Consider the following 19164-nt stretch of genomic DNA (forward strand, 5'->3'; position numbering starts at 1 on the left):
GTGTTTTCAGGCCTGGCATCTACCTCTGGGCCAGCGATTCCAGGTTTGAGAGCTGACAATCTGGTTGCCCCCCTTGGCATTGCCTGGGTGTCTCAGATGCAAAGCCTGCCCTGCAACCCAGGCTGGCACTGGTTTCCCAGCTGCCGCCCAGTTCTACAAAGCTCGGCCCTCCCCTCCTGTCTCACTCACTTCTCTCCAGCCCTGTCACCTCCCCGCAAAGTCCAAGCCAATGGCCTGGGCCTCCCCATGTCCCCAGCTGCCTCCTGCCCACACAGCAGCCTGTGTAACCCGTTCGAAGCACAAATCTGATTATATCCCTTGATGCTTAAAACCCCTTAATAGCCTAGAGTCCACTAATGGCTTCCCAGGCTTAGGACTAAGGACCACGCCCTGGTCTGGGGCAGTGCACGAGGTCTGGCACCCAGCCCCCCTCCAGGCACAGAAGCGTCTTACTAATCAGTTCTCAGAGCTGGGCCAGAGCCTGCCTGACTCCAAGACTCGAGGGCAAGGGCCAGTCCCTGGTGGGGAGCAGAGAGCGGGTGCCACCCCAGGGAGGGGGTAGCTGCCTCGCGCCACACAAAGCCTCTGAGAGGCAGGGGCTAGCAAGACCTGGGCAGTCGGGCCGGACTGCCCTTCCCAGGCTGCAGAGGCTCAAGGAAGTTTCCGGGCAGGACCCACTCCAAGGCCCCAGGCAGCGGAGGGACTGGCCTCTCGAGTCCAGAACTGGCTCTGCGGGGTGAGGCCGGGCGGCGTCTGGCCTAGGGCCCAGCCGCCCCACCTCCCACAGCAGCCAATCCGGGCCCAGGGCCAGGCACTCCTGAGCTGCCCTCCCTCGGGCACCTGGGCAGCAGGAAGGAGGCTCAAACCTTGATGTACAAACGTGGCTGTATTGGGGAGGGGAGGGGGGACGGGTCAGTCTTCCTTCAGGCTGCCGAACACGGCGGCTGGCACGCTCTGCTGCTCCAGCCGAACCTCTGTGGGGAAGGCGGGAGCCAGTCACCCTCCTGGCGGTGGCCTGTCCCCGGAGGCCTGCCCTGGCCCTGCCCCCGTCCCCATCCCCGCCAGGCCCTCACCGTTGGGCTCCAGGTCCATCTCGTCCTCGTCCTCGTCCTCGCCCAGCTGGATCTCCTCGGGGTTGACCTGCTGTGCCAGCTCCGCCAGCTCCTCCCGGGAGGCGTCACTCCTGGGGACAGGCCAAGCTGCCTCAGTTCCCCACCCTGGGCCCCCTCGGGACCTGTCCCAGTCCTGTCCCATCCCAGGATCCACCCTCACCTCACGAACAGGATCTTGCTCTGGGCACGCGAGGGCTGGTCGCGCTCCGCCTCAGCTGCCAGCTGCTCTGCCCGCTGTTCCAGCAGCTTCATGTCGTCCATGCCGCTCTGCCCGGGGGCCAGGTCAGACACTAGGGGGCGGGAGCAGGGGGTCAGCACCACGGGGGCCCCTACCACACATCAGATGCCACACTGTCCCAGTCCCCCAGGCAATGGCTCAGCCCTCAAGGAGGTTCCCGTCAGGACCTGAGGCTCCAGACCCAGAAAGCCCAGGTCAGGCCGGGCTGAGATGCCCTGGATCAGGGACCCAGCTAGCTGGGGCGGCTCACCGGTGCCCGTGGCACTGCCGGAGACCTTGAGCATCTGCGAGGCCATGAAGTTGACCTGTGTGTTGTACGTGGCCTGCACGCTGCGCCGGATACGCAGCATCTCCTTGATGGTGTCCTCGTTGCCGTGCCGGACCTCGAAGTCCTTCCACGTCTGCCAGAACGCGCCGGTCGTCTGTGTGGGGGGCGGGGCAGGGCAGGGCAGGGCAGGGGTGGGTGTGTGTGCCCGTGAGGTGGCTGACTCTGCCACATCCCCAACCCTGATGCCCGTCCCTCCCCAGCCCCTAGCCCTACCCGGGGGTCACAGATCTGGGAGCAGAAGCTGTAGATGGCCCGGGCGCGGTCGATCTCCCCGAGCTTGCACTCCATATCTGCAAACCGCAGGCACATCTCACGCGCGTGCTCGTCCGACAGCACCTGGACACCAGGGTTGGGGAGGCCAGGAATGAGGCCAGGGTAGGTCGGGGCTCCCAACACACTATGGCCATCCCTGTGCTTCCAGAAGGCTCCTCCCCAGCCCCTCCCACCTGCCTGGACCCCTTCCATCTGCTCAGGGACCTCCGGCCCCGGCCTGGACTCCCGCAGTGGGTACCTCAATGGCCTTCTGGTAGATGCCGCGAGTGTGCGTGACCCCATAGATCTCGGCCGCCCGCTTGATGTAGATGTTGAACATGTCATACTGCTGGGCAGGCTCCACAGCCCTGGTGGCACGCTCGTACACGGCCATGGCATGCCGAGCCAGGCCCCACTCCTCCTCCAGCTGTGCGTACAGCAGGTACAAGGCTGGGCGGGGCAGAGGGAAGAGGGAAGCACGGTCAGCCAGGGCCAGTCAGAAACCCAGCCCGCTTGCCCTCCCATGCCATCTGCCCGCCTCACTCTTGGCATATTTTGGGGGACAGCCATCCAGAGCCTGTTCAAACAGGTCCCGTGCCCGCTCCAGCTTGCGGCCCCCATAGCGGGCAATGAATTTGGTCAGGTAGGTGCTCCAGATGTCGGACACGTTGGGCCACTTGAACAGCGAGATGCCGCGCTCGTACGCCTGTTACCAGAGGGACGGTCATACGTAAGAGTCTGTAGGTAGAGACCACCAGGCACCCGGGATGTCCTTGGGTGACGTCTGTAGGGAGCCCGCTGGGGTCTCCCTCGGGGCCCTTCCCTGTCCCTAATGGCAGTTGTTGGGGTCTGTCCTCTGCACTGTCTCCCTCTGCGAGAACCCCAAGAACAGGGGTGCAATGGGACCTGCTAAGCAGTCTGACCCCATAGGAGGTGACGTGATGGGGGATGGGTGAAGGTGGGTGGCTCCCCAGCTCCGCTGATACTGGTTGCCCATCCCCAGGGAGAAGGCCATAACCCCAGGCAGAGGGGCAGGCAGCAGCACACATGTGCATGTACGACCTCCCCATTTGTGTATCTGTATAATGCCCACATGATCCATAGAAACACACACAAACATGACTGCTCCGGCCGCGGGACAGGGCCTTGCCATGGAGACACGCAACCCACCCCATGGACCCCACAAGCCATCTCCTGAGCAGCGGGGCAGGGACAGCCCGCACACACTGGCACCAACACCCTCCCCACAAGTCACAGGTGCACACGGAAGCAGAACTCCGTGCCTGCTGTGGAATGAACTGTGCCCTGCCACAACATTCGTATGCTGCAATCTTAACCCCCAGTACCTCAGAAGGTAGATTCGTTTGAAGATGAGATCATTAAGTTAAACTGAGGTCATTAGGGGCCGCCTAATCCATTATGACTGATGTCCTTTTAAGAAGAGGAAATTTCGAAAGTGACACACACAAAGAGAAGGCCACACAAAGACACAGGGAGAAGGTGGCTGCCTATAAGCTAAGGAGAGAGGCCTCGGGAGGAACCAGCCCTGCCCACGCCTCCATCCTGGACTTCCAGCCTCCAGGACAGGGAGAAGCTGAATCTCTGTTGTTTAAATCACCCAGTCTGTATACTGTGTCACACAAACCCCAGCGGACTTGTAAGGTGCCGAGGCTCCCTGGGGGAGGGGACACCACCATCAGGGGCCTCTGGGTCTGCCCCAGCCCCTCACCTTGAAGCTCTCCTCAAAGTACTTGTGCTCCTCCAGGAACATGGCATAGTTGATGACGATCTGGGGTGTCGCGATGCGCAGGTCCAGGATGCGGTCATACACGGCTTTGGTGGACTATGGGGGCGGGGATGGGGACAGGTCAGAGGTGGTTCTGCAGCCGAATCTGGGGCCCCGTCCCTCCCCAGCCACAGGCAGCTCACCTGGAAGGTACCGAGGCTCTCCTCCAGGTCGGCGAGCATGGACCAGACCTTCAGCGACTTGTACACACGGTTCTGCACGGGCTCTGAGCCATCAAAGTACTCGGCCCGGCGGGCAGGCAGCGCCGTGGCCTTCTGCAGGGGCAGACAGCGGCCGGGGAGGCGCTCAGGGGCTGTCCTGGGCCCCGGCCGTACAACCTGCAGCCCCCACCCCACAACCTGGGCCTGTTCTCACTCGCAGCAGCCGCAAGGCCTCATCGTAGTTCTCGTGTCGGAGCTCCAACTCCCCGCACTGACACCACACGCTTGCCAGGTCATCCACCTGCTTGAAGTTCACCTTGGTGGCCTTCTCCAGGATGACACGGGCCTGCAAGGGCAGGCAGAGGCCAGGCTGAGACCCTGCCCGCCTGGACAGCCCCCATCACCAAGGGTCAGAAAGATGACCGTGCTCACAAACGTACAGGCACAAACATATGTGCATACACACAGGCACACACGTGTGCACACACATGCATGCACCCAAACATGCACACACATGCACACAGGCACACATCCATGCACACACACGTGCGCACACAGGCACACGCACATGCATGCACACATACAAGCACACACGTGCATGTGCACATACATGAACACACGCACACACATACGAGCACACATGCATGCACATACATGAACACACAGGCACACATACATGCACACACGCATGGACACATGAACACACAGGCACACGCACATACATGCACACACATACGAGCACACATGCATGCACACATGCATGAACACACAGGCACAAATACATGCACACATACACGAGCACACACATGTATGCACACATACATGAACACGCAGGCACACGCACATACATGCACACATACGAGCACACACATGCATGCACACATACATGAACACAGGCACACGCACATACATGCACACATACGAGCACACATGCATGCACACATACATGAACACACAGGCACACGCACATACATGCACACACGAGCACACATGCATGCACACACACATGAACACAGGCACACGCACATACATGCACACATACGAGCACACACATGCATGCACACATGCATGAACACACAGGCACACGCACATACATGCACACACGAGCACACACATGCATGCACACATACATGAACACAGGCACACGCACATACATGCACACATGCATGCACACATGCATGAACACACAGGCACACGCACATACATGCACACACACGAGCACACACATGCATGCACACATACATGAACACACAGGCACACGCAGCAGGGTGCTCACATCGTCCAGCTGCCCGTTGTCCTCATAAAACTTGGCAAACGCCACCCACAGAGTGTGGGGCTTGCCTGTGGCCTTGAAGGGGTCCACCGTCTGCACAGCCTCTGTGTAGGTGTTGATGATCTGGAGACAGGAGAGAGGAGGTCATATGGGACTCAGGACCCTGCAGATGAGTGTCGGGGCAGAGCTGTGGCTCTGAGGGGTGGGGCCTGGAGGGTGCTGTGGCACCTGCCAAGGGTCGGGACCAAGAGAGCTGTGGCCCCCCAAGGGGCGGGGTCAGGAGAGCTGTGGCCCTAATGGGCGGGGCCGGGAGAGAGCTGTGGCGCTCCAAGGGGCGGGGCCCAGAGGGAGTTGTGGCCCTCCAAGGGGTGGGGCCAGGAGGGAGCTGTGGCTCTGAGGGGCGGGGCCATAGCAGGACGAGAATCCCAAGAACACGGGTGGAATGGGACCTACTAAGCACAGTCAGGCCCCAGGAGGTGACATTATGGGTGAAGGTGGGTGGCTCCCCAGTTCTGCAGGAAACGGGCCCTCAGGGGCAGGACCAGGGCAGGCTTCACGCACCTCCCGGGGGCGGCCCTGGTGCAGGGCGACGCGCTTGTGCCACTCGTGCACGTGGTGTGGGTTTTGGCGCAGCAAGACGCTGTTGAGCAGCAGGGGACGTCGGCTGATGAGCTGCTCGAAGCGGGCCAGGCGCAGCTCCAGGTCCACATCGTCTGGGAGCCGCAAGGGGAGTTCGTGAGGGGCCGAGACCCAGGATGCAGGGCCCTGAACGCCGCCGCCTCTGCTCCCTGCCCTCACTCCGCTCCAGCCCCCAGCCAAGTGCTCTGGGCCCTAGACACTCAGCTCGGGTGTGCACCTGAGTCCCACCCCCAACCCCAGGTACTGAGGATACCCCTCCTACCCCCACTGTTCCCCTAGCCCTCCTGCCTTGCCAGGCTCTGGTCCAGGCCTGAGATATGTCACCATTCCTGGCTCCTCCGAGACCCCCACAACCCCTGCATTCACCCAGCCTCCTTCCCTGCTGGGCCCCAGCTGAGCCTCCTGGGGCTGCCCCACCTAAGTTGTGCCGCGCCCCTACCCGCTGAGGTCCACTCAGCTCTCTCCCCACCAGCCAGGGCCCCCAGAGGCTCACCCTCCTCCTCGCGCCCCAGCTCTGAGGCGGTCTCCATCTTTGCGGCGATCATGCTCTCCTCAAACTGGGCATAGCTGTCAAACACCTGTGTGAAGTCCCGCACCGTCATCACCGTCCGGATGGCCTCCTCGTACACATCCCGAGCCTGTGGGGACCCAGGGAAGGGGAGGTGAGAGGAAAGCGACGCAGGGGACAGGCAGCAGCACTCTTAGCACCAGCCCCAATCTGGAACCCCTGGGGCCTCCCGGGGACCCATCCAGCACCTCTGGGCCGTGATCCCAGGACAGAGTGTCAGTAGAGGCTTCTCGCCCCCACCCTGCCCTGCACTGCCAGGGTGATCTTGGGAGCTTCAGGACCCCCTTAGTAAACCGGGCGACTGCTCTTTGTGCACAGTGACCTCAGGCTCAACTGAGACACGTGTGTGAAGCACTTGGCACCCAATAGGTGGCCAAAACCCCCCCAGCGCCTATGGGTCCACCCTGCAGGGACCCTTGCCTCAGTTCATTCTCCGAGGGCTCAGACTTGGCTCCAAAGTACCCCTCTGGCTTGCCTGACCCTCTTCCCCAGCCTGCCTGTCCCCCGCCTGGTTCACCCACCCCAGCTCAGGCCCACTCTCCACCCAGCCCTGACGGGTCTCACCCTGCTGCCTCCAACAGCCTTGGCCTACATGTGCCCCTGGAAAGGGCGCTGGGAAGCACATACCATCCACACCCCACTGGCAGCTCCCCTAGTCAGCAGCACGGCCAGCCCATTTGGCTTTCAAGGCTCCCAACCCATCTTCCCCGGCTTCCTGTGCCTCCCTGCTCTCGGCTCCAGCCCCCTCTGCGCCCACCTGCCCCCAGACCGTCCCCTGAGCTTGCCACTCCATCACCTACCAAGAGCCATAGTCAGCTAACCCCTGAGGGAGTGGCCCTCACACCACGTACCTACTCAGTGCTGTGCCTGTGTCACCATGCTGATTGGTGACAGGCATTAACTGTCACCCTGATTGTACAAATGAGGACACCCAGCCTTAGTGGGGCCAAGGCCACACAGCCAGAGGGTGAACCCTGAACGCAAGTGTGGCTGACTCCAAGGCTGGTGGGCTTGCAGGCAGGAGTGTCTCCCTCCCGTCACCAGGACGGCAATCGTGTGCAGGGACACGCATGTCTGTCACAAATGGCACTTTTTTTTTTTTTTTTGAGATGGAATCTCGCTCTGCCACCCAGGCTGGAGTGCAGTGGCGTGATCTCGGCTCACTGCAACCTCCACCTCCCAAGTTCAAGCGATTCTCCTGCCTCAGCCTCCCGAGTAGCTGGGATTATAGGTGCCCGCCACCATATCTGACCAATTTTTGTATTTTTAGTAGAGATGGGGTTATGCCACGTTGGCCAGGCTGGTCTTGAAGCACTGACCTCAAGGGATTCTACTGCCTCGGCCTCCCCAAGCGCTGGGATGACAGGCGTGAGCCACCGTGCCCAGCCATAAATGGCACATGTTTTCTGCCTGTGTATGTGTCAACATGTATCCCCAAGTGTCGGAGGGAGACCCCACTCCGAACCCAGAGCCCCGTGTGCCAGTGTGCACCTTCTCGAAGTGGCCGCTGCGGATGTAGTAGTCGGCGAGCGAACACCAGAGCTTGCCCAGCTGGTCGGTGAAGCGGGTGAGGCCCCCACGGATGATGGCGTCCACATTGAGGGACTGTACCTTGTCCGGGTTCTGGGAGATGAGGTCGCACAGCTCGTGCCACAGCTGCAGGGCATGGGGCAGCGGGGGGAGAGTCTCAGGCTCAGTCATGGAGGGGGGTGGCCCTCCCACCCACTCGGCTCCCAGCAGGCCCACCTGGTAGTTGGACTTGCCGGCCTTAGACACGAAACGCTCGTCGTTCACCACAGTGGCCAGGCGCTGTGCAGCCTCATCCAGCCGGTCACTTGACTTCAGGTACTCAATGTACTCCTCTGCACTCTCGGGACTCAGCTGGGGACCGACCCACCCCTCAGGCAGTCAGTGGGGCGGCAGGGCTATGCCCACCTCCCGATTCAGTGGCTTTGGGGTGCCCCCCACCCATTTACAACTGTCTTGGGCAAAAGCAAGCCCTGTCAAACCAGCCTCAGCCCCACTGGTCCAGCCCGGTTCCTACTGGTCTAGCCTTGGCCCCACTGGGTTAGGCTCGACCCTCTATGGGTCCTGCCTGGGCTCCACTGGTCCAACCTCAGTCCTGACTAGACCAGCTGCGGACCTTTTGGGTTAGCCTTGACCTGCAACGGCACAGCCTTGACTGCAGTGGTCCAGTCTCAGCCCCAAAGGTCCAGCCTTGATCCTTTTGGGTTAGAATTGACCCCTGCAACGGCACAGCCTTGACTGCAGTGGTCCAGTCTCAGCCCCAAAGGTCCAGCCTTGATCCTTTTGGTTTAGAATTGACCCCTAACCCACAACGGATCCAGCCTTGGCTCCACTGGTCCAGCCTCAGTCCTGACTGGTCTAGCCTTGGCCCTTTTGGGTCAGCCTTGATCCCATGGGTCCAGCCTTGACTATAGTGTCCAGCCTGGGCCCCATGGGTCCAGCCTCAGTCCTGACTGGTCCAGCTTAGAATCCAAATGTCACAGAACAGATACTGTAAGTTTGAGCAAACCATGCCCCACTCCCGCCCAGCTGATGCTTCCACTCTCCACCCTGCCTGCTTCTCCCCACCTCCTATTCCTGGCCCTCATCATGGCTGTGGTTTTACTCTAGTTCATGCCATCAGCTCACATACATCCGTCTTCCTAGTTAGACTAAAAGCTCCATGCAGGTAGGGAGTGTCTTAGCCACACTGTCCTCAGCACCCATCTCTATGCCTAATGTGAAACTGGCGTGAGCAAACTATTTGGAAAATAAAGACATGAATCACGGACAAGACATATGCATCTCCTGGTGCCTCTTCCCACATCCAGTCTGCTGGGTGACATCCTATACGGAGCTAGTGTCACAGTGAGGCAGTTTCTGGAAACTAACCTGGGGAACCAGCGTACCTGCTGGGCTCACCTTGAGGAAGCGCCGATAGCCTCGCACAGCTGTCTCGGGCAGTGGGTGTGAGCGCAGGAAGCGCAGATACAGGGGCCAAATTCGAGAGTGCTGCGTGATGGGCAGTGCCCGGAGGGCACGGTCGAAGGTGCGGCGGGTGTGTGTGACGCGCCCCTGGTCCATGAGGAACTGGCAGTAATCTAGCCACAGACGGGGCATCTGGGGGTGTGGGGAGCGGCGGCTGGGGCTAAGCCACGGACTCCATGGCCTAGCCACAGACACTTGATGTCCTGTGGCTGAGTCACACCTGGGGCCTCCACATAAATGCAGCAGGACCCAGACACCCCCAGCTCCAGGACTGAGTCCAGCCCAACTTCCCATGCACAGAAGCAACAGGATTCCAGGCCCCCATCCCTAACATGCTGAGCCCAGCCCCTGTCCCTACCCCACCCACCACCATGGACTGAGCCCCCCCCTGATTTATCCCCTCGCCTAGCCCCAGACCTTGTGCATGAACACAAAGGCCCTCTCATGGCAGTTGTTGACATCTTCATAGGCGGGGTCGGTCACACAGCGATGCTTCACCTGTGCCCGACGTGCCTTCAGGTATCGGTACCAGAGTTTGTAGCTGGGGAACAGGAGGGGACAGATCCTGATCGGTCAGCTTTATGGACCTCCCCACCCAGAACCATCTGCCCTGCCCCTGTTGGCAAATGTGGGTGTGGGAGGGGTGACATGTCTCAGCAATGACAGGGACAGACTGGGACATCAGAGGAGGTGTGCTGACCCATCAAGGGATGTACAGGTCAGTGATGGGACACAAAGCAATCACCTGGGACCTACTTGGCAGTTTTGTTATAACTGGACCGGGGGGGGCAGGGGCTGGTGGGCAGGGCAGCTGGAGCCATTCCCACCTGCAAGGTAGCAGCTTGAGTGCCCGCTCATATAGCTGATTGAGCCTGGGCTTCGGGGCGCCCTGTTTGAACTCGATGTAGCGAAGCCAGCATTTGACAGAGAACTGGTTCCGCATGATTTCCTCCTCATAGGGGAGGTCCTCTTCCTCCTGCCAGGGCCAGGGAATGGGGAGAAGAGAGGTCTACCCTCAGGGCCTGCGTGCAGCACCACCCCACTACTGGGGCTCAGGTCCAAACTCTGGACTTTTACCCAGATCCCACCACCCACCAAGGAAGTCAGGTCACCAGATGCCCAGGCCCCAAACCAGGCACCAAACCAGATGCCCAGACACCAAGACACTGGCCCAGACCTTTACTCCTCAGAATTCAACTACCCAAAATTGAACCCAAATCATCAGACTTCTCAGTTATTAGGGCTCTGGGCCAGGCATGAGTCCACATCACCACTCGCTTTCTGCCCCAAATGGTCAGACTCCTTAGCTACCAAGGCCCTGGCCCAGATGCCAGGCCTCTGTCCTGGACACCAGACCCCACTTCTTCAAAACATGCCTCTTCCCAGACACCAGGCCTTTGGCCCCTCAGGCTCCCACTGTCACCAACTGACCCATCTCCACTCCAGGCCCAGACGACCAGATCTTCACCCCAGCCACCAGGGCTCTCAGGTCCAGATTTCAAGCCACTGGCCCCACCCCCAGGATCCCACTAGCCAGCATCTAGCTCAACTCTGCCCCAGAAGTTAAAAGCTAGGACTTTATCTCATAAGAGCAGTTATACACCAGAAGCCAAGCCTTTAACTCTGCACACCAAGAATCTGGTGAAGATGTCACGCCTCTACTCCAGACAATAAGCATTTCATTGGCCATTGCCTGACAAGCTCCACAACACCAGGGTTCTTCTAGCCTGGCCACCACCCCCAGAAACTGTCATGCCGCAGTCCAGACCTAGAGACCGCTATCTAGAAAACCAAGCCTTCATTCCAGAAACCGGAGCCCTGGCCTCGTAATCACGCCTTTACTTCAGACACCGGTCTTCACTTCTCAAGGTTCAATTATGCGGTCTCCTTCCTCTCCCATTCCCTGCAAGCCCCCATTTCCGCCCCTGGCTCGGGAGGCTAGACGCTTTCCTTCGACAGTAGTTTTCTACTCAGACCCTAAGACACAACACCGTATTTTTTACTCCTGGCCAGTTAGGTGTGGACATCACAATCCGGTCTCTGGCCCGTTAGGGTCCCCAATCCTTGGCCTGGCAATTTTGGCCTAAATCCCCTTGGCGACCCGGCCCCGATCCCCTGCGGCGTCCAGGTCCCAATGCCCCAACGCAGGCCACCCCTGGCTCCTCTGTGGACTCACGAAGACAAGGTCCGGCCGCTCGGGCCGCGAGAGTCGCGCCATCACCACCATTTTCCTGGATGCCCAGGTACAGGCGAGAGTCGCGCGCTTATGACATCTACCACTGACGGCCCGCCCCTCCGGGCCAGACCCGTTTTCTATTGGTTAAATCCTTTTTGACGGACAGGCTCACGTTATTGACTTCGTTTCGAAGACGCCAGCGACCGGAAGCAAAATAGAGACGCCCGAATATACGTCATCAGGATACACATTGGCCAATCAGCTTCAGCAATGGAGCGTGCAAAACACCAATGAGCTTCTGTCTTGCTGGAGGGTCGGCTTTGGGCGGAAGTTGCTTTGTTGACCGGGAGAAACGAGATGGGGGTGAAGCTGGAGATATTTCGGGTCAGTGGACACAGGAGTGGATTGGGAGGCTGAGCAGGGGATCTTCCTGGATCTGAAGATGAGGCTGGAAATGGGGGTCTTAAAAGAAAGAGGGTGCTCCAAGGAGAAAGCTCTTAAGATTTGAGAGGGACCTTTCTGGTTGGAAATCCAGGAGAGGGGACGCTGGGTTGTGGGGTGGGGGGGTTCTCAGATTTGAGCTTCTGGGTTTGGGGGCTGTGAGAGGGCTGGTCCGAGGAAAGACCTCAGAGAGGGGTTGGCTGAGAAGGGGGCTCTAAAGAAGGAAGACTTAAGATCCTGGGGGAGCTCTCGGGCTTGTGGTGGGTGGGTGTCTATGATAGGGAGACTCCCAGACTTCGAGAAGTGAAGTTGAAGAGTGACGCTTCCTGGGTTTGGGGGTGCTCCCGGGATCTTAAGTGGGGATGAGTAATGAGGTCTCGAGGAGATGCTTTTGATTGTAGCTCGGGCCTCTGTATGTCTGTCTGTCTTTGAGAGGAAGACTCCAGCTCAGGGGGGACTTTCAGGAATGAAGCCTCCTGGATTATAGAAGTTAGGTTTTAGGATGCGAGGTTTCTGTACCCTTGGTGGGAGTTCTGGGGTTCTTGGGTCGGCCCTAACGAGGCGCTTCTGGACTCTGCAGTAGGATGGGTCCCCCAGGCTCTGAGCAGCCTCTGCACATTGCTTGGGGCGAGGGGGGCGGTCACCTCACCCACCCTCTGCCATTCCAGATGATACTCTACCTCACTTTCCCTGTGGCTATGTTCTGGGTTTCCAATCAGGCCGAGTGGTTTGAGGGCTACGTCATACAGCGCAAGGTGGGCATAAGAGGAGTGTTCGAGGGTTCACTCCAGGGGTGGGAGAGGGTGCGGGGCACCAATCTGCTAGGGACCAATGTCTGCCTCCCATGAGCTGACCCTACCCTGGTGTGGGGCTCTGGAGGCTCTTGGCTTGTGTCCCAGTTGTGACTTTTCCTTACAGAGGGAGCTGTGGACACCTGAGAAGGTAAGTGATCTCATCTTCTTCCTGCCAGAGGGATGGAGGAGGCTGGATGCTTGTATCCGGGATGGGTTTCAGGTGAAAATTTTAGGCCAGGTGCAGTGGCTCATGGCTGTAATCCCAGGGCATGGGAGGCCGAGGTGGGTGGATCACTTGAGGTCAGGAGTTCAAGACCAGCCTGGCCAACATGGCGAAACCCCATGTCTACAAAAATACAAAAATTAGCCGGGTGTGATGGCAGGTGCCTATAATTCCAGTTGCTCGGGAGACTGAGGGAGGAGAATCACCTGAACCCCAGAGGCAGAGGTTGCAGTGAGCCCAAGATCGCGCCACTGCACTCCAGCCTGGGCAATAGAGCAAGACTTCGTCTCAAAAAGGAACATTTTACTCTCAGCCATGAGTAAGGAACCGAGAGCAGAGGAGGAGATGGTTTCCTTATTGCCTTCTCCTGGAAGAGTGAAGCGGATCCCCCTTGGACCCCTTTGTCATTGGCAGGGGGCTTCCAATGAAGACACTGAAACCTGAAGCCGTGGTCTGGGGCAGGGTGGTGGGAGAGTGGTAGAGGGGTCCCGGCTCAGCGCTGAGGTGTGTGCCCCTCCCCCCTTCCTGTCCCACCCACTTCTCCATCCATAGCTTCAAGAGATAGAAGAATTCAAAGAGAGGGTACGGAAGCGGCGGGAGGAGAAGCTTCTTCGCGATGCCCAGCAGAAATCCTGAGGCCTCCAAGTGGGAGTCCTCGCCCCTCCCCTGATGAAATATACGCATACTCAGTTCCTTGTTACTCATGGAAGTGTTTTATTTTTTTATCAGTTTTTGGGGGCTGAGTAAGGCCCAGGATGCCTCAGGCCCTCAGGGGGCTTGTGTCGGGGGCTGGGGGCTGCTGTTCCGACGGAAGCCGAGAGCGGTCGGGTCCTGAGGGGTGAGCAGGGGTTGGGGACTGAGGGTCCCAGCTCGTTTCTGCGCTCTGTCCTGTGGATGAAGAGGGGTCAGCCGGGGGGAGGGCTCAAGGGCAGTGCCAGCCAGAGGTGGCGAACGTTGGAGAGAGGGTGTGGGTGGGCACCGTGTCCCACCTCATCCTGAGCACTGGTCTATGTTTACCTTCAATATCTGCCATTTAGGGTGGCATTTGAGCGTGAGGTGGCAGGTCTTGGGACCCTCACTGGGGTCCTGATCAGAACCCAAGCTTTGTGTATGTGTGAAGTCAACACATGTGAGTATGCAGATGTGTGTGTGTGTATATACATATATATATATATATATATATATATATATATATATATATATATATCCTATGCGTGAGCTCACGTGCCCTCCTCCCTGAGGTATCCTAGGAGGGGGTCCTGTTTTCTCCCTTTGGCCTCCCCAGAACCTTTAGACTTGGGGGCAGGAGCCACAAGTTCCAGCCATGGGTCTGACACTAGCATGGCCCCTATATAACCTTGGGCCCCTCTAGCCGCTGCCTGGGCCTTGGTCCGTCCTCCCATCTGAAGTCAGGGCAGCGGATGGACAGAGGTGGGGCAGGCCCTGTTCTCTCCCGGCTGGGTGGAGGGCAGGATTGGAGAGCACTGCCTGGTGGGTTTCTCCTCGGCATCGCCAGAACATCACCTACCTTGGGCCCCACGGGCTGGAAGCCGGGCAGGCTGCTGACTGTCACACGTTGGTCATCCATGCGGCGGCCCTGGGTGCTGGCCAGCATGTCCATGAGGCTGTCCATCTCAGGGGTGGGGTCGCTCTCTGCGTGGACATTCACAGACTTGGGAGGACACAGCCGGACTGGGGGCCCCCAACCCTACCCCTTCACCCCCATGCAGATGCTTCAGGTGCACCACCGCCTCCCACACCCCGTGCCCCCAGGCCCTCCAGATGACCACGCGCCCTGCACTCCCACCCTATTCACGGCCCATGGACAGCACCCCCGTGCCCGTGCTCACCGCTCTTGGTGGTCTGGCCCGGCCCGGCCTGCAGTGAACAGCGCTGCCCCTCCATCCGGTCACCCTGCACGTGGCTCAGCAGATTGAAGAAGCCCTCCTGGTCTGGGGAGCCCGCCTGCGGACAGACCCGCTCAGTCCGGTTGGCCCTTCAGCTTGGGGGCCCCTCCCCAACCTTCCCAGCCAGCCTGCTCACACCCAACCCCGGGGCCTGCTGTCCCCTCTTCCTCAGCTCTCACCATGGTCCCCGCCGATCCACTCTGCAGAGCTGTTCTGGATGAGACATGAGTCTCCTTCCCAATCCCGGCCCCCGCCCCCGGGGCCCCGGCCGGCAGTGCCACTTCACGTGGTACCATCTCAAGGGACAGGCTCCGATGCCAGTGTCCTGCCGTCCTAGATTAGGGCCTGATGAGTGTGGCCTGGGAGCTGGGACATGAGTCAGGGAAACATGGCCCAGGAGCTACCCCCAGGTCCCAGCATCTCCCATCAATAGGGGTCCACACAGAGAGCCCTGCCCTCTGCCCTGGGGCCTGGCACTCAGACCTCCAAGCCCACCAGCCCCTTTCTACAGCCACAACTGGGTCAGGGGGTCCTAGGAGACTCACTCGCTAATTAGGTGCCCTACAAACTAATTAGTCTTGTCAATCATGGGCTCTGAGACCTTGAGCTGGGGGTGGGGTGGGGGCAGGGCCTTCTCACCTCGGCACAGGGGCCTGAGCCCTCCTCTGGCTTCTCCTCCTGATCCATCATGTCCCTGGACTCCGGTCACTTTCCTGCTGGCCTCTGCCCCGGCCCAGTGCCAGAGAGGGCCTTTTAAACGTTCGGGACGTGGGGGTGTGGATTCCCCCCATCCCCAAATCCCCAGCTCATGCCCCATCTGCTCCCACCCAAGCTTAAGCCCCATAAAGATCATCCAGATAATTGTTTGCCCACAACGATGCCTGATCTGGCATGGGGGGTAGGGGGCAGGGCGACCGGAGCTTGAACCTCGCCAGGCCCAGCAGCAGTGACCGGACCCCAAGGACTCCCGGGTGTGATGTCACGAAAGGTCTGAGCAGCGTCCCCACAGTTGGAAAAGGGAAGCCAACAGAGTAGGGTGGTAGCTGGCTTAGGCGAGGACTTGGCAGGTGTCCCTACCCAGCCACCCAGGTCCCCCCACTGGCTCCTGGAAGGGCAGCTGCCACCTGCAGTCAGTAGAGAAAGAAGAGGTTGGAGTCAAAGGCCCCTTCCCTCCCTCCCTCTCTCTCTGCACCTGCCTCAGATGCCACCCTAGCACCAGCTCTGTCTCCTTGGCAGCAAGTCAAGGGGTCTCCCAGCCACCCTTCCCTTGACTCACTGTCCCTGGAGCCTGGCTGCCTGCCCCAGACCCCAAAACAAGAAAGTCTGGGGTCTCCTGTTCCCATACCACCCAAATGCCAGGTTGAGCTATCTCCTATCGATCACCCCAGCCCCAGGTGGAAACAGGAGGTGAGACTCCCTGGGGACAGGCAGGCGGGGAGAGGACGTCCCTGCCTTCTTCCCCAAGCCACTGTGGCTTTCCCTCGGTGCCCGAGAAGGGGATGCCACTGGGAAGTCCCCATCCCCTTCCCTGCGCTCCCCAAGATGCCTTTACAGAAACCAGTGGAAGTTTCACCTCAGAATGAATGGACTGCCCTATCACCACCTCTGTCCGAGTCTCCCCTGTTCCACAAAGGGCCAAGTTCACGCTCTCTCCCTCTATGCCAACCAAGTGTCCCCCTCCTCAGCACAAGTATCCCTTTCCTAGGCCTGCCAGAACAAAGTGTCACAGACCAGATGGCTTAAAGCAACGTATGTTGACTTTTATCACATATTTTTATATAGAGATGAGGTCTCACTATATTGCCCAGGCTAGTCTCAAACTCCTGCATTCATGTGTTCCTCCGACCTGGGCCTCCCAAAGTGCTGGGATTACAGGCATGAGCCACCATGCTCAGCCTTTAAAATGTTTTTTAACAGAAATGTATTGAGCCAACGTTCCAGAGCCCAGAGCCTGAAATGAAGGTGTTGGCAGAGCTGTGCTCCCTCTGAAAACCAGGTCTCAGGAGCCCTCTTTGTCCCTCCCTGGCTTTTGGCAGCGGCCTGCCGTCCTTGGTGTCCTTGGCTTGTCATTGCAGCTCTTCACTCCCTGCCTCCGTGGTCACATGGCATTCTCCCTCTGTGTCCTGGTCTTCATATACCCATTCCCCCACTTCCCAACCACCTACCCAGAATCAGGCAGCCATATAACTATCTTACAAGGACACCAGTGATATTGCATTAGGAGCCCATCCTACTCCAATGTGGCCTCATGCTCACTGCTAATATCTATAATGACCCCATTACAAATAAGGTCCTATTGTGGGGTATTGGGGATTAGTACTTCATATCTTGTGGGGGTTGGGGTGGAGTGATTGGCCCTATCAGCTCTCCCTCCCCTCAAGAGGTCAAGCTGAGAAGCTGGAGGTGGTCCTGTCTTCCGTCCTTCCCCTCAGGATCTGGAGGGTTCCCTGCCTTCCCCTGCTCAAAACTCTTCCCTTGGGTTTTATCTTCTCAAGACCAAACCCAAACCCCTTGGGGTCGTGGAAATGTTCTGAAGTGGATTGTGGTAATGGACACCCAACTCCAAAAATACTAAAAGCCATTGACTTACGCACTTTAGGTCAGCAACTTGTATGGTATGTGAATTATATCTCAGTAAAGCTGTTAAAAAAGGAGGAAGGGGCAGGGTGTGGTGGCTCATACTTAAAATCCTAACATTTTGGGAGGCCAAGGCAGGAGGATCCTTTGAGCCCAGGAGTTTGATACCAGCCTGGGCAACATAGGGAGACCCTGTCTCTTAACAACGACAACAACAACAACAAAATCAGCTGGGCGAGGTGGTCCCAGCTACTTGGGAGGCTGAGGTGGAAGAATCCCTTGAGCTCAGGAAGCAACAGAGCGAGACCCTGTCTCTTTACACAACAAAAACAGAAACAAACAAAAACGGGGAGGAGGGAGAAGAAGGAAGAAAGGAAGGGAAAAGGAGAGGGAAGGAAGAAATATCTCAAACTCCTACCTACGGTCACCAGCCGTCCTGGTTTGCCTGTGACTGTCCTATTTTTAGCACTGAAAGTCCTGCATCCTGGCACTGGGATGGGTCAGTCTGACCTTGTCCTACAGAACTCTGGCCCCTACTGCCCCCACCCTCCAGCCTTCTTAAGCTCGGGGCCCCTCCCTTCTCTACCTGGACATGCTGTGTAGATGCTTCTAGAATTCATTCAGGGATAATGTCAAAAGGCTGCTTCTTCAGAGAGGTCCTTGGGGGTCACCCTCAATAAAGTCCCCTCCCACTCCTACCTTTCATGGCACTTGCTGTCACATCAGTTTATTTCCTTTAGGGCAGCATGGATCCTTTCCTTTCTCCGCCAGACCTTCGGGTCTGATTCACTCTCTGTGTCCCGTGTAAGTGGCAGGGGTCTTGGTACCTTCATCAACACGGCAGAGCGAAGGAACCAGCTCAGACCCGTAAGAGTCTGTTTACACACATACCTCGCACCTTAATTTGGAGACCTCATTTTTGTATGGGTGCTGCGGGGGCTGTGCCTTTAAAGTAGCAGGACACACAGCAGAAGCAGCTCCTGAAATTCCAAGTTGAGTGTGTGTGTGTGTGTGTGTGTGTGTGTGTGTGTGTGTGTGTGTATGTGTTTGCAAGCATTTGAGGGCGTCACTCACCCCATGTGTGTATCAGCATGTTAATTCGATTGTTGGTCCACAAGGGTAAGTGTGGCGCCTCCCGGAAGAGGGTAAGGCTGTGACAAGTGCTCCCCAGGGACAGGCTCCTGGCTGGAATCCCAGCAGGCTCACTCGTCGTGGCCTTGGATTAGGGATCGCGCTAAGCCTCGGTTCCTCATCGGCACCGCAGTCCAGGTCGGGGCATCGGGCAGGGCTGAATGAAAATTATGTCCAGGTGCCGGCACACAAGAGGTCTCCAGGCCTCCTGAATCCATCAAAAGTTATCCAAGACGGCTGCTGCTGCTGCTGCCTCTAAACCCTGAAGTACAGAAGACAAGTGGGTCAAGATCCCAGGCCCAGACGGTGGCGGCCTGGTGGCATCGAGTGGGCGCGTGTATCTTGCAGTCACCGAACCTTCCAGGGAAGATGGAGGGATTATTGCCCTGCGATCCCGCTTCGCACGCAAGCCAGGAAGTGTGTGTCTGAACTCCCGTCTGTGAGCGTGTCATCGAGGTGTGCCCCTCCAGCGACTTCGTGCTCGGCTGCGCGGACGCACCTGCCTGTCCTCTCCGCCAGGGACTCAACTTCCTGGGCCTGGGCGAGAACCGACGGCGAGGAGGG

General features: G+C 58.7%; 3 protein-coding genes across 6 annotated transcripts; 1 reads left to right on the forward strand and 2 right to left on the reverse strand.

The window, feature by feature from the left end:
• Positions 1-867: 867 nt before the first annotated feature.
• On the reverse strand, positions 868-11656 carry LOC105484413 (XPA binding protein 2). The gene is made up of 19 exons (XM_011745966.2): positions 11528-11656; positions 10179-10327; positions 9769-9892; positions 9286-9483; positions 8104-8238; positions 7849-8013; positions 6283-6427; positions 5712-5863; positions 5154-5273; positions 4092-4223; positions 3860-3991; positions 3660-3773; positions 2474-2636; positions 2190-2380; positions 1892-2014; positions 1601-1772; positions 1273-1402; positions 1074-1183; positions 868-974 (listed from the first exon to the last, which is right to left on the reverse strand). The coding sequence occupies exons 1-19, from the start codon at positions 11576-11578 to the stop codon at positions 913-915; spliced, it is 2568 nt and encodes an 855-aa protein (XP_011744268.1). The 5' UTR covers positions 11579-11656; the 3' UTR covers positions 868-912.
• Positions 11657-11753: 97 nt separating this feature from the next.
• LOC105484419 (PET100 cytochrome c oxidase chaperone) lies at positions 11754-13685 on the forward strand. Of its 2 annotated transcripts, none has more exons than XM_011745973.2 (4): positions 11754-11911; positions 12637-12723; positions 12887-12910; positions 13538-13685. In XM_011745973.2, the coding sequence occupies exons 1-4, from the start codon at positions 11885-11887 to the stop codon at positions 13619-13621; spliced, it is 222 nt and encodes a 73-aa protein (XP_011744275.1). In that variant the 5' UTR covers positions 11754-11884; the 3' UTR covers positions 13622-13685. The 2 variants fall into 2 exon arrangements, with proteins under 2 accessions (XP_011744275.1, XP_070943048.1); XM_071086947.1 differs by lacking the exon at positions 13538-13685 and adding an exon at positions 13162-13531.
• Positions 13680-19113, reverse strand: LOC105484427 (Purkinje cell protein 2). 3 transcript variants are annotated; one of them, XM_011745991.3, is made up of 7 exons: positions 18958-19113; positions 18544-18862; positions 18169-18296; positions 15532-16016; positions 14836-14950; positions 14514-14638; positions 13680-13873 (listed from the first exon to the last, which is right to left on the reverse strand). In XM_011745991.3, the coding sequence occupies exons 4-7, from the start codon at positions 15580-15582 to the stop codon at positions 13754-13756; spliced, it is 411 nt and encodes a 136-aa protein (XP_011744293.1). In that variant the 5' UTR covers positions 15583-16016; positions 18169-18296; positions 18544-18862; positions 18958-19113; the 3' UTR covers positions 13680-13753. The 3 variants fall into 3 exon arrangements, with proteins under 3 accessions (XP_011744293.1, XP_011744286.1, XP_011744314.2); XM_011745984.3 differs by having other exon boundaries at positions 18169-18449; XM_011746012.3 differs by lacking the exons at positions 15532-16016; positions 18169-18296; positions 18544-18862; positions 18958-19113 and adding an exon at positions 15072-15520.
• Positions 19114-19164: the final 51 nt, after the last annotated feature.

The sequence above is a fragment of the Macaca nemestrina genome, chromosome 20, assembly GCF_043159975.1.
Source record: "Macaca nemestrina isolate mMacNem1 chromosome 20, mMacNem.hap1, whole genome shotgun sequence".
NCBI lineage: Eukaryota > Metazoa > Chordata > Mammalia > Primates > Cercopithecidae > Macaca > Macaca nemestrina.